The 14,342-nt window shown below is 46.1% G+C and overlaps 1 protein-coding gene across 1 annotated transcript; it reads right to left on the reverse strand.

Annotated features, from left to right (window-relative positions):
- Window positions 1–7,077: 7,077 nt before the first annotated feature.
- On the reverse strand, window positions 7,078–10,441 carry HEY1 (hes related family bHLH transcription factor with YRPW motif 1). Its single transcript, XM_067290573.1, has 5 exons — window positions 10,270–10,441; window positions 10,080–10,155; window positions 9,911–9,994; window positions 9,696–9,777; window positions 7,078–8,911 (listed from the first exon to the last, which is right to left on the reverse strand). Exons 1-5 carry the CDS (start codon window positions 10,359–10,361, stop codon window positions 8,328–8,330), a joined length of 918 nt encoding a protein of 305 aa, XP_067146674.1. The 5' UTR covers window positions 10,362–10,441; the 3' UTR covers window positions 7,078–8,327.
- Window positions 10,442–14,342: the final 3,901 nt, after the last annotated feature.

Genomic DNA, 14,342 nt, shown 5'->3' on the forward strand with positions numbered 1-14,342 from the left:
AGACTGTCCTGAGGAGAAAAGAAAAAAAAAAAGGATCCAAACAGCTCAACCAGCTGTTTCAATTTTCAACTTCCTGAGTCTCGGCTCCCTACCTAAAACATAATGCAACACCTTCTGCAGATATCACTTAACTTTGCAGGAGCAAATATAATAGTGATGAGACTGTGAAAAGCCCTAAAGGATAGGGAGAAGGAGGCTTATTAAAACCCTCCTCTAAAGAGTCAGGCTTGAAAATAAAAAGGGTTTCATCTTCTCCCCTTCTCCCCTCCTCTAGGTCACTGCCCTAGCATGCACTGCATTTTGCAGCCCTTGCAATCTTGTAACAGAGTGGGGGTGGATGCTGGGTACAAGCTGCATGTATACAGGTATAACTCCATTATCACTAACTTCACTATTCCATAGGGTTAGCAGCATTGTTGCAACAGCTCCTCCAGTGCAGATGAGTGAGAAGCAGATATTATCACCAGAAAATTAAATCCGAGGTGACACTAGCCCCTGGCAAACTCTTCTCTGGCCTTTTTCAGTCAGAGGCTTCAGACAGTTATTAAAGTCAAGGGAACCTTGGTTGGGGTGTGCCAAATGCAGTTACATAAAAATCTCCTTTCTGACAGGAGTTTTGGGATATAAAGTTAATGCAATGCAGATAGCTGAGCTTAACAGGCTGCTTCACAACAAACTGCTATAAAAAGTATTTCATTATGTAAAGCTTGAACCACAGTTTTCTCAGCAACTGTTTGAGACAGACTAGGTGTCTATCTCATGCAAGGCAGTGAAAATAATAAGGAGGGAAGTCTGCACTTCCTAGCATAGGGACTGTGAATAAAAAGGGATTTTTAACTTCTTTTTTTTTCTTTTCTTTTTGCGTTAGGGACTATACAGCCAGAATGAAAGCCAAAGAAGAATTGTATTACTGCTCCCTTTTTCCATAAAGAATGCATAAAGTCAGACTGTCTGGCTAGCACATTCTGAGGATATCAATGCTGTATTAAAAAAAAGAAAAAAGAAAAGAAAAACAGGGATGTTTCTAACTGGAAACCTGATGCATCATTCTATCAACTTTATCCCTAGGGGCAGACCTTGGGAATTCCCAGTACTGGGCCCCTGTGGCTCTCAGCCAGCTCTGTCATTGAAGCTTTGCTTTCAGCCTGGGATGTTGCTTTGCTGCAGGGAGGCAAAATGTTGTTAGCTGTTAGCTTCAGTTTGCTAACTGGTAGAATCACAGAGGTGGGGGCTGCGAAGAGGGTCCTGCAAACCTTGTCAACACCCTGAAGAAGCAGGCAGCCTTCTTACCTCCTCAGGAGGAGATAAAAATTGGACAAGCGTTGCCTAAAAAACAACAACACAATGATTTTTTAAAGTTGCATAACAAATCTCACTTGAACTGTTTTTAATGAGTGCCTGATTCATCATAGCATCTCCTAGTGCTGGGCTGTTTGGGGCTGTTTGGGGCCAGGGGGAGTAGGGAGATTTTCAAACCTTTCCTTTGAAAGAGGAATGGATTTAACAGGTTGGGGAGGACAACAGTTTAGCTCTAGACCTACAATTGCCCCTTTTATGTGCTTATTTTCCCAAATCTCAAGACACGGTTGCAGCCACATGGTTGTTCAGTCCCTGGCTTTAGATCAGGGCTTGTTTAACTCATAGTGGTTTTTGTGGTGGAAAAGGTCTGTGTGGTTGGAACTGAACTACAAGGAGCAGATCTTGGAAAGCTAATGTAGGGGAAGGATTCGTCTTCAAAAGATCAACTCTGTCTGCTTGCCAGTTCTGTACAGCACACTACTAACTAACACAATGCCCGCAAGTCCTGAGCAGGGTAAAGTTTAATCATTATTAGGCATGGGGTTACTTTGGGGAAGAAAAGAAGTAATTTTGTCATTGTGTGCTCCAGACGACATGGAAGTCTCTAAGGAGCTTGGGCTTCCTGTTGCCAATGCCTTAAACTTTGCCCCACCTTTGTGAAGTACAGTCAGCTTGTGGAAGAATGTCATCCTCTCTAACAATTGATTTTCTTATGTACAATAACGTCAGACCTTTTAAATAAAAGTCTGACCCATCTCCTTCTAAAATAATTCATCTGTTTTATGGAGTGTTGTTCTGATTATATACAATTCCCACAAGAAGGGAAGTACCTTTAGAATAAGGACTATTCAGTACTAGTACAGGATTTCCTCTTGTTGTTGATAATTTCCTCTTAACAGAAGACGCAATGAATCCCAGAGAAATTCAAAGGGGCAATCTACAGACAGTTAGGCATCTACATTATACAGGGAACATTGTTCAATCAAATTGACCTTTTCCTTGTGAAGTAAAAAATAGCTCTGACTGCCATGTAACATGTAAGAGTTCCTACAGCACACACTTTGCTTCCCTTTTTGGTAGATTTTTAAGTCACCATCCAATCTCACAAATTTTCACATAACCATCACCGAGCAACAATAAATGACCTTTATTTTCATTTCATATTCAGATATTGAAATTCAGTCTCTGAAATGACTTCTCAGTTAAAGAAGACAGGGTTGGTGATACTGGCCAGCAATATTCCCAACATTATCAATTGTAAATGTAAAATATCAAAATAAGTTAGTAATTCTGAGTTCTTTCTACTAAATGTTCCTCATCTCAGAAGCTGGCTCTGTATTCACTCAAACAGCTAGCTTTCACTAGCTATTTTGACCATGTGCCTGCCTTAGCACTTCCCAGTGGTGGGGACCTCATACCTATGTAGATGACTAAGAAATGCCCAAAAGTACCCCACCAAAATGCAGGAGCTAAGTAGCTGCACCAGCAGTTAGGTGGTAGCTGCTGATAAAGGCTGAGCAATTCACAGAAATGGCTGCCAGTCATTAGGAACTCATATCAGTTATCATGATGTATGAAATTCTCAATCACGCTGGGCCACAAGCTCTCTCTCTTGCGCAGGCCACGCTTGAATTCCTTGACCTCCTTAAGCTCACTTGACCGGATTGTACAAATACAATCAGCAGATCATGCTGTGATGCATTCTTGCAGCCAGCAATAGCCCTTTCGAGCAGTGTTTCCTCCCTACTCAGTGACATGACCCATCAAATTAGATGAAGACATTCACATGCATTTGTTTCAGCACCTCGCTGGTTTTAAATTATATGTCTCAGTCTTTGCATGTTGCTCATCTGATTCTGGCTTATTGAGAAAAGCCATGATTATTAAGAATATTACCTCCCCCACTCTGAACCCTTTAACTACTTGTGTGCAGCTTATTTTGTCATCTTACATCAGTTATTTCCCTATCTTTGCAACAGGCAATGCAAACAATGCAACTCTTCATTCATCTGTTCTGAGCTGCAGCTTTCCTGTGATCCTGCACATCAGCCTTCCTTCCTGCTCTCTGCCATTCTCTCCCCAGAGCTGTTCCTCCAAATTTTCTACTTCAACATCCTTTTTTTTTTCTGTGAAAACAGCACAAAACAGAGAAATGCACATACAGTCAGCATTTAACCCATTGCTATTGCCTGCGTCTAGATTTTACAGCTTACTTTGGAGAAGTACAAGCTACCTGGAAAGCTCCGGGAGGCCTTTCCAATGCAGAGAGATGAGAGTGATGAGCAGAGGTCCGCAAACATTGAGGCTGCCCCATTGAGCACAGAAGATGTGCCAGAAGCCTGGCTCCAGCTCTTTCCCACTTCCTCCCCAGGAGGCTTCTCCAGCTTGGTAAAAGGCTCTGAAAAGGGCCACGCAATGTAATGCAGTTCAGGGCTCTGCAAGCAGAGCAGCCCTGTAAGCAGCAGGGCTCTGTAGGCAAAGCAAGTTTTGAGCACTTAGAGAAGCCCCTAATGCATTAGGGGTTGTGTTACGTGATGTATTGAACATCAAGACACAGCTGGAAGAGAACCTCTGTCTATGAGCTCTGCTATGCTTGGAAAGTCTGGGCATGACTCTAGGCAAGGCAGTTTCTTCCAGTCTTTCATGCTGTATGAACTAATAGATTAATGAATGAAATTTGTTAAAGCAAAAAAAATGCATAGGACTAGATAGAATAAGAGAGAGCAATATGTAATACCCAAGTACTTCCTTAAAAAAAATAAATAAATCACCAAATGAACTCTTCAAACTCCCCAAAAGACACCTTCACATACCTGTATCTTACTCAGCACTGACATTTTAACATTTATTACTTCAGTCAAGCTACTGTATTCCAAGCATGAGTCAATGCCTGCATATTCTGGCTCCAGAAGAAAGGGACAGTTCTAATTTTTATTTATAAGCTGGCCAAGTGGAGAGAGAGGGAGGTATTCAGTTAAAGGCAAAGCTCACAGTGCTCTACAGGGCCAGGTGGACTGGTTAATGCATGGACATATTAGCACCTTGACGTACTGAGTCACCTGGCACGTACCAAATCCATCTCTGCAATCTTTCATTTAAGGCCTTAGAAAAGGGCTTTGTAAATCATTTTTGTCGCCTTCCAGCACAAAGACCTTCCAGTTCAGTACAGGGAGCATGTTATGATCCAAACTGGGAGCTTCTGACAGGAAGTGCTTGTAAATAGGCACATAATATAAAACAGGAAGAAGGGCTTCAGTTTATCTATGATAGCACGGGCTTGTTTGTTGCTTGGAAAAACCTGGCTGGCCTCCCCCACCAAGTAATAGTCTCAGAAGGCTTCTATCACCTGGAGGCTCCCTTGCTGGTGTGTGAGTGAAGACAGCAATAGCCAGGATTCTTTTTTTTTTCTTTTTTTTTAATGTGATCCTAATAAACTGTGTCATGCTACTAGTGTAAGACAGGAGTGCTGGATAGAAACTGTCCTAAGAACTACTGACAGCTTTTTTCCAAAAGCTAAATTTCAGTTCCATGAGCTATTCCTTTATGCCAATGCACTGAATGGATTTCCAAAGGTTTGCATCTGGTTTTATGCAGTATTTACCAGCTTCTTAAACTTATTCTGCACTCAAACCCAGCTTCCTCCATAAAGGAAGATAATATTTGCTTACATGAAATACTACATTGTCTTACATCCCACACAAAGCTTCAGCTTGAGGATTTCTGGACAGATATGCAAAGTGTTTCGTTCATCCAAAGTGATTGAAGCTAGCTGGGGGTCATGGGATCAAGTCAAATATTCACTTCCTTCCTTCTCTGCCTTCTCTCCAGCTAAGCTTGTGCTCCTGTAATTGCTTTTTTGCAATAGGGTAAACAGGTAAATATTTGGGGCCCAGCAGCTATCTGTTGTCTAGAGGAGCAAGCCTATTCTCCCTTTCTCAATCTGTCTTCAGAAGCCTAGCATCTTACGAGAAAGAAAAATGACAGAACATTACTGTACCATAGTTTTGAGAAACAACAGCACTTGTCATTAATATAGAAATTTTTCATCTACCACTATCTCCTGATGAAAGGAGAACAGGTACTGCCATCTCTTTTCACAGCTGACAGAACTGATATGGTGATTGCTTAGTGATTGCTAAGCATGATTTACTAAGTTAGCAGCACAAATAGGAACATAGCCCTGGACTTTGACCCTGGTGCTTCAGTTCTGGGATATGCTTTTTCCTTTTGAATTTTTAGCTTTTGTGAGTTCCTAGAATTCATTCATCTGTTTCCAACATAGCAATCTGTAGATTTTGAGTCTGTAGAAACTGATATAGATTTATTGTAAAAGTTTAATAAAATTAGTACTTTCCATTATTACCTTTACCATTGGTAATTGGAAGAGACCACAGTGGATATAGAGACAAACACCAGTAGCTAAACTTTTATTGCACTCTGTTTCTGAAGTTCATTCAAGATTGGGACAGTGGGACAGAAATAATTATAGGGATCTCTCTACACAAAAGAGCCAGCTATTTAGAGGCAGACAAAGTCATTTGAATGTCAATGAAATAACCATTAAAAGGCTGAGAAGCATTGCCATTTATTAAAAGATCTGAAGAATAGTTGCATGCAGTATAGCAATCTTCTAGGTAGGGAGTTGTTAATTTAGTACAAAAACCTATTAGGGACAGGGCAGAGCATAATTAAACAGGAGACAATATATACTGTGAAAAGGAAACTGGATCTTGAATTTTACGGACTCTCATTTCATGTGTATACATGAAACACTATGCTCTATAATCTCTCCCCAATAACACATATGTATTTCCCTTTGCCACAACATTTTGCATTTCATAACTAGTGTTGGTCCCCTACAGCCTCAAAAGGTAAAACATGGTTACACACTGCAGTGCTCTTCCGCTCTTTCCCACCTCAAGGCAATCCTGAGAAAGCCTAGCCCTCTCTTAGCCTCCCGTCAATGCCACTCCTTAATTGGCCTGAGAGCCCCTCTTTAAACAAAGCCCTCTTCTCCCACAGGGCCAAGCACTTCTTCTGCTATTCTGGCAGAGCTAAATCCAGACGCAGATGTGCCATTTACCATCACAAGCGCTCTAGAAATTGAAACACACAGGAAAGAAGTGAGGTGCTTCCAGGATGAATCGCTAAAGTTCTGCAAGTAGAGGTAGGACACATCTGTTCACACTGCTTCAGGGAGAAAACCTTCCATCTATGTACTGCCTGTCATGTTGTTGTTTTGAGAAAAAGTATACGAGACGCCAGTAATGCTACTCAGTAACACATACAAGATTAATCAGAGACCTTGTGGAGATACTGCACTAACGCATAGGACATGAACTGCACTGTTATGTACATAACTTTCCTGCAGAGCTATAGCTAAGATAAAGATTTCATGAGTTAGAGAGGATTCCACATGTGTAGAGTTCTTTTTTTTTTAATATTAAGACAAAGCAATAAGAATATTCAGCTGCAGCACAGCTTCAACCTCATCTTTAGCAGTAATGTTGGTCTCTTCACTCTCTGCCCGCACACTGCCAGGCAAATAAAAGCAACACACAAAATGTATCTTAAATTTTCATTCCCTTGATTGTTATTCTGAGGCACAGTGCCTCTTTAAGTACTCAGCTATTGTAGCTAAATATACCATAATAATCAAAAAAACAAAGTTAAATACATGTCCACAGAAGGACTAAGTAGCAATTCTTCAGCATCTCCCATGGTACCTAGAGGTATAGAATTCTCCACTGACATATATGTGACAAACTTTATTTAAAATACTTTGTTCTTTCTCCTTTATTTAGCCACAACACAAATACAAGAGCAGTCAAACCCAGTCCAGCGGAACTCACTAAACAAACCTGTTAAGATTCTCATGAAATCAACCAAAATATACACATACATGCACATGCACACGCACACACACACATATGCACACACACAGAGAAGAATGCAGCAGAGCCCTTATAAAATGAGGAGTGGCACTGAACTGCACCCAAGATTTAAATGCAATAGAAAAATCAACCGGTTAGATATATTTGTAAGCAACGTGGTTACGCAGTGAACAGGTTCCCACTGTATCATTCCATTGGCTATTTAAATACAAACACAATTTGTTTCAGGGGCAAATTTGAAGCTCTGAGAGGAAGAATCTGACTGCAGTTACCCAAATGTATGGTGTAATAGAATAATTAATTCAGGGCAGAATCTGGCCTGTGAAATGAAGACACATATTCTGGCTCTGGCCAGAAAACTATGGCAGGTGACAATTTGTTTCCCATCACATCCCCAACAACTAAACCCACTACCAACGTTAACTCGTAATTTGGCTTTTGCACCCTCCCCCTTCTGGAGTTCGTTCATACTACTCCTCTTGATGGAAGAAATAGTGCAGTGATTCTGTGATGTGAATAGACATCCACTAGGGACTAGAATAAGACCACCAAATATACCAAACTACTGCAGAATCCGTAAAAATTGGGCTCTTAGATAAAGCTGGTCAATCTGATTTGTCAACGCTTTGTTCAGAACTATAAGACTCAAAGTTCACAAAAAGAGTAATTCCTTACAGACCATCTCAAGGTCAAAATATTAACAAAAACACAGCTTATTAATGCTGAGAAGAGTGGTCTTGGAAAAATTAATAACTAAGCTAAGCTGTTGCTAACAGTAGTAGGCAATTGACTCATTTCTTCATAAAAAGGCGGTCTGACGCACTGGGGCAAAATGGAACATTTGAAACAAACTGTTTACAAAAGTAATTTAAATGCTCAGCATAGATCTAACACAAGTGTTAACATCCACTAGTGTAATTTTATTTTTGGACAATTTCAGCAACTATTTCTTTAAAAAACTGCTAATACAAAAATGTAGAAAACAAAAAACCCCAAAAGACAGTTTTTAGGCAAACTTTGTTAAGGTGAAACTGTACCTTTGTCCCAGTTTATTAAGAACTTCAATTTTAAGTGTGGCATAACCCAGCTCAGCTAGGTTTGTAGGTTCCCCCACCCTTACTAAACAGTTCATCCTTAGAAGGCTCCAATCTCAGTCCCCCATGGTCTGTATGGTTTGCCAAGGTTTGCTGACTGCGTTGGTGCAGACGGGCTCAGCACATTAGGGGTCAGCAGATGGAAAGAGCTGAATGAAAAGGGGAACGCAGACAGGGATGCCATGGAGGAGAGAAGAGGAGGAGACAGTTTGGAAGTAGATGTGACCACAGGGAGCACTGGTCCAACGCTGCCATTTGGGGGCACTCTGAGTGAGGAAGTTTCAGCATGTGGTGCAGGAATTCTGCTCTGGTGATGTGGTTCTGTGGAAGAAGCTGTGGTACTGGTGTTACCATGCCCATTTTGAGGCAGCAGCAACGGGTGAGATATATGAGAGTGATGTCCAAAGGCACTGCCCCAAGGAATGTGTCCAATGCCAGTGTGCGCACTACTTGCTGCTTCCCGTTGAGAGGCATAATTATTGAGATGAGACACAAGTCGAACTCGCAGAGGGTCAGAAGCGTCCAGACCCTCAATAATACTAAGGTATCGAGCTACTTCAGCCAGGCACTCTCGAAACCCTAGACTCCGATAGTCCATTGCCAAAGCATGAGCATCAAAATAACCTAAGAAAAAAAAAGAACAAAGAATGGAGTCTTAAGATACTGTTTCCTAGTCATTATCTGCACGTAGCCTCTCTGCTCCACCCTCCCCTATAAGCATATTTCGCTTGGATGTGGTTAGTTTTCCTAACCATAGATTAGCTGCCAAGCTCCTTTTTCTCTTCTTTGTCTAACAAGCTTTACTTTTATATCTGTGCTGTGATGCTGCAAGTCCCAAGACTGGTCACAGACTGCCATTTTTAAACTGAAAGTGCACACTGGAGGAAAGTACTTTCATTCTTTCCCTGTTTTCCCTGTGCAGCCAAAGCTACAGCACAGTAAAATTTATTAGAAACACAAGCATAACTTATCAGACAGCACTTTCACTTTTTTTCCTAAAAGCACATTTCACCAATTATCTTCACTACTCATTTCATCCTATATTTTTTCTACTTTTTCTGTTCTGAATTTTCAAAGAGTTATAGAAATAAGCATCTATTAATGACAACAAAAACTTTTGAGTCTTCCTAGTTGACAAAACCAAGTCACTTCACTGTGTTGATCGTGAAGTAGAGACTTGTAATCATTCTCCCCTAGAATAACCTGGAGCTGACACTATAAAATGATTCAGGCTGTAAAACTTCTCTAGTAAGAGAAAGTCCTAAATTCCTCACAAAAGATACCACAGATTCCATTCACTTTCTCCAAAAATTCCCACGGCACACAGCACACTGAACGGCAGGCAACGCTCTCGTGCAACAGCTGCTCTGCGGAGCGACCGACCCCACTGTCAGGCATGAAACTTTACCTTTCCCTCCTGCCGTATGCAGCATTTTCAGATGGTCAACGGTCATCTGCAGAATCTCAGCTTTTTCCAGCTTGGCTGATCCCTAGGAGGGGAGAAGGGGAAGCGGGAAACGTCTTAGGCAGAAGCACAGAAGCTCGGGGCTAGCCAGTGCGGAGGCGCGACCCTGCCTCTCGGGGCAGGGGGCAGGCAGCCCGGCGGGAGGCAGCGGGACCTACCTGCTTCTCAAAGGCGCTGGGCACCAACCTCCTCAGCTCGGACAGGCTGTTGTTGATGCGATCGCGGCGGCGCTTCTCGATGATCTAGGGCAGAAAGCGGGGGGTGAGGGGGGCGAGCAGGCGGGGGCCGGGGGCCCGCGGGCGGGCAGGCACTCACTCACTCACTCACCCCTCGGCGCCTCTTCCTGGCCAGGATCTGCGAGGTGGTGGCGGGAGACATGGAGCCCGGGGCCGAGCTGAGGTTCCTGCGGGGAGCAGCGCGACATCGATCACCGCGGGCAGCACGCCCGGGGAGCGGGGCAGCCGCCGCCCGCCCGCCCGCCCGCCCCCGGGCGGCCCCTCGCCCCGCCGCATCTCACCCATTCTCGTCCGCGCTCTCCTTCTCCACTTCCACGGCCTCGTCCAGCTCCTCGCTGTCCGACGAGCTGAACTCGGGGTGCGCCCGCTTCATGGCGGTGGGCCGCGGGCAGCCGCTGGGGAGGCGGCGGGCTGCGCGCGGCAGGAGGGCGCCCAGCGCGCGCCCCGCCGCCGCCGCCGCCGCCGCCGCCGCTGCTGCCGCCGCCGCTGCCGCCGCCGCCGCCGCCGCGCGCCCCGCGCCTCGCCCGACACCCGTCTCGCCCATGGCGTTCCCACGCCGCCAGTCTTACCCGCCGCGGGGCGGGCAGGGCCGCGCCGCGCCGCGCCGGGCTGGGCTCGCCGCGCCGGGCGGGGCGGGGCGGAGCGGGGCGGGGCGGGGCGGGGCGGCCGCGCACGCCCGCCGCCACGCGCGGCCCCCGCGCCCCCCCATTGGCCGCCGCCCCGCCGGCCGCAGCCAACGGCCAACGGCCGCCCGCGCGGCCCCGCCCCCCCGCGGCGGCAGCAGGGCGCTGCGTGCGGGGTGGCGGCGGCGCGCGTGCGCCGGCGGCCGTGGGAAAGCGGCGAGGTGCCGCGGCGGCGGCGGCGGGCGGGCGGCGCTGCGGCGGCGGCGGCGGCGGCGGCGGGCGGGCGGGCGGGCGGGCGGCGCTGCGCTGCGCTGCGCTGCGCTGCGCTGCGCTGCGGTGCCGGGCGGGCGGAGCCCTCGCGTTTCCCGCGCGGCCCCTGCGGGCTGCGGGAGGGGAGGGGAGCGGAGCGGAGCCGGCGCTCGGGCTGGGGCTGCCCGCCCCGTTCCCAAAAAAGGGAGCGAGACGAACCGCTGAAGCGCTGCGGTTGGGAAGGCTTCAGCTTAGGCGCTCCCTTCGCTGGCAGCGCAGAGCAAATCACGGCGTCCCTCTTGACTGCCCCTTTCTTAATTGCAAATACATCAGCGAAGTCCTTAGGACTTTTTTTTTTTAAATTCTGGGGTGTGGAGGCAGGTGGGAACAATTTTTAAAAAGCCACAAGCAGAGGCGCTTTGCTGTGCGAAACCTGGCAAGGAGGAGAGGGGTGGCAGAAAAGGCCGGTGCTGCGTGTGGTGCGCGCAGAGTTGTGGGTCACCCGCGTGCAGCGAGGCCATGCTGCTTTGCAGTGAGCAGGGCCCTGAGCCTAGGCGTGTGCATTGCCCTCCTCCCCACCGCAAGCCCTCTTCAGCCTGCTAGTTTTCTCAAGCTGGGGTACAAGCAAGAAAGGACAAGTGAAATGAGGACATACTTTTTGAGGTGGTTTCATAAGAATTAAATTTTTGTTTTAGATGAAGCCGTTCAACTAAGGCTCCTCTTCCAAGTTGATTCTTTCGAGTTTTGCAGTTGGAGGGGGTGGAGGGAAGCTAAGACATGTGCACAACGTCACAGCGAAGAACTGATGAACCCAGGTTTCCCCCTTCCAAGCCCCTGGAATAGCTGCTTTCAGCATCCCACATGTTTTGATAAAAGCTACTTGTGCAGTGTCACTCCAGGCTTCATGGAGTTACCATATTTTTGCCAAGTGTCTCTAGCGGGAAGGGAAATGGGAACAAAGACCAGACTAAAGGTTGTACAGCCAAGTTGCAGATAGGAATGGTCCTGCAGCTACTTGTAAGCAGCTAACTGAAGGCAATAGAAATAGTCTGTTCCCACAGTACACTTTTCATAAATTCATCCTTTCTGCGGTGCTAGAATTAAGCCTGTGTCAGCAGTTCTATTAAATCCACTTTTCCAGCCTTTATGTTTTTGTTGTAAAACATCTCTGTCTGCACAGTTTGCCTTTACAGGACCAAGAGCGGGTGAATGGAAGGGGCAGTGACATTTATGCCATTTGGCTTGCAGGCTGCACATCTGACTTCTCCCATCCCGGTGTGTATGGCATACCAAAGGCTGCTCTGGCCAGGTGTGTGCCCACCCCTTTTTACAGCCGGTGCCTCAGACTCCCCACCACCTATCCAAATGCTTAATGGTGTAGCTGCACCCCTCGCCCCTTCCTGCCCTAACATACAGACGTGTTTGCCCTCCTTTGCCCTTGCCCTCCCCTCCATCGTTTCCAGGTCTGGCACAATTCAGATTTCAAGGATTTCTATTTTTACCATATAGGGGCCACAGGCAGGCGCAGCAGTCACCGTTTGGCCACCCCTGGGCTAAACGCAGTAACGGCAGGATGGGGCAATGCTGTCATGGCAAAGGAGAAACTCCAGAAACATGTGAGGATCATTGGTGACGATTGTCCCTCGGAAGGGGGTTGTGTCATTTTCGTGTGCACCTCCCTGTTCTTTGTTTTATGCCTTCTTAGGCAGTTTCGGTACTAGTCAAAATAACACTGCAAGGGAGTCGTTTATTGCTGCTGTGGCTTCCCTCCGGCGGAGACCTGCCGCGGCTGACCCTTGTTCTCGTGTGTGTGCTAGATTAACTCCCATCCCCTCCCTTTAGGTCTTCCCTCCCAAGGGAGCAAGTGCTTTGAAGAGTAATCCTGTCAACCTGTCATCCCGAGTCCCGGAAACTCACAGTTACTATGGTTACTTTGCCCAATTCAGCTAGTGGCTCTGGCACTCACACTGCAGCCAGTCAAAAACCTTAATATCCCTCCCCACACACGCAGCATGTATCAAGCTACAGCATCAGCTCTGCAAGAAATTGCTGCTCCAGATCTTGTCGTCTTCTTTACTGGCTTCATGCTAAGTATGTTGTCTGTTAGTACCACTGACGGTTCAAAACTGTTTATCACAGATCACATGGAAGTGCTTGAGAAGTTAGTGGAAACAACAGAAGAGCTTTTAGGATTTTTGCATGATCTGTCACCATCGCAATGAATGTAAAGGTGTTTTCTCGGGAGCTGGACACTGAAATTCACACCTGTGTATCTCGGAGGTCCAGATACCCAACTCAGAGTTAGGTTTGGATGCTCTGTAACCATGCTGGTCCCAAGATCTGTCATGCAGCTGCATTACACATTCACCCTGAAGTGCATCTGTAGTGATATCCAGATCGCTGAGGCACTTCTGTCTTCAAGCTGACCAAGGCGAGGGAGAAGTTTTGCATAAAAGTCCTTACTGTAAGCAGAAATCCTCAATTGCTTCTGCTGCAGCACCGGTTTCAGGTTTCATTTTTTGAAAATTTGTTTATAGCTATAAATAAGCAAGACTAGCACTGTCAGCATATTACAGCGGCAGTGCAGAGAGTTTTCTCTTCTGGATGGTTCTGAATAATGCATGTAGCCTTTGATGCAAGTATCCTATCAGGCTCCAGCTCATCTCCAAACCCCAACCTAGGATATGACTGTGTAAAGGCTATTCTGTGAACACAGCATTCAAGTTGCTGACGGGCAAGGCTGCCTTTCGTTCAACCAGCCCTCTGATCAAGGTATAAACAGACGGACTGGCTACTTTAACCGAATTTTCCCAGGGCTGGTTTCCCTTCCAGTCAATCCAACCCCTCTTCCTCTTTCTGTGCAAGCCTTCCTCTCAGTCAGGGCTCCTACAGAAAGCAACTTCTTTGCCTTGACACCCCTTCTTCCATTCCCAAAGCACAGTCTATCCTGTGCACTGGGTGAGGCCAAGATCCTGTGGGAGGAATCACTCAAGGTCATATTAATTAACAACTTCTCACAGTAGATACAAAAGTGGGTCAAACTGGGGTGGCATTGTGGAGAAAATACTGATTTGATTTGCAGCCACTTGTGCTCTTAATTATAGGAAAATGGCATAATGTCTTTGTGTGTAAGAGTGTATCCTGCATGTAAAATCACACAACAAATTCAGCTCAATAATATGTTATTGGCAGGAGAGCCTCTATGAGATCGCCAAATTATAAAGGGGGCAATGGCCTCAGATATATGTCAGCTCTACAGACACCACTTCATGAAGGTGAAAATTTCACTGTAGTTGAGTGGTTTGTTTATCCCTCTGTTTATTCCTCAGTGTCACACAGTACGGTTTCCTTCTGATATCTCAGAAAAAAATCATCATCTTTCTCTTATTGCTGATTTTTTAAGCTAAGTCTTCTGTAGTTTGCAAGAACAACTTTCTTCTGTTTTTACAGTACTTTTCCCATAATTGGACAGAGCAATAATA

This window comes from Apteryx mantelli, chromosome 2 (genome assembly GCF_036417845.1).
Source record: "Apteryx mantelli isolate bAptMan1 chromosome 2, bAptMan1.hap1, whole genome shotgun sequence".
Taxonomy (NCBI): Eukaryota; Metazoa; Chordata; class Aves; order Apterygiformes; family Apterygidae; genus Apteryx; species Apteryx mantelli.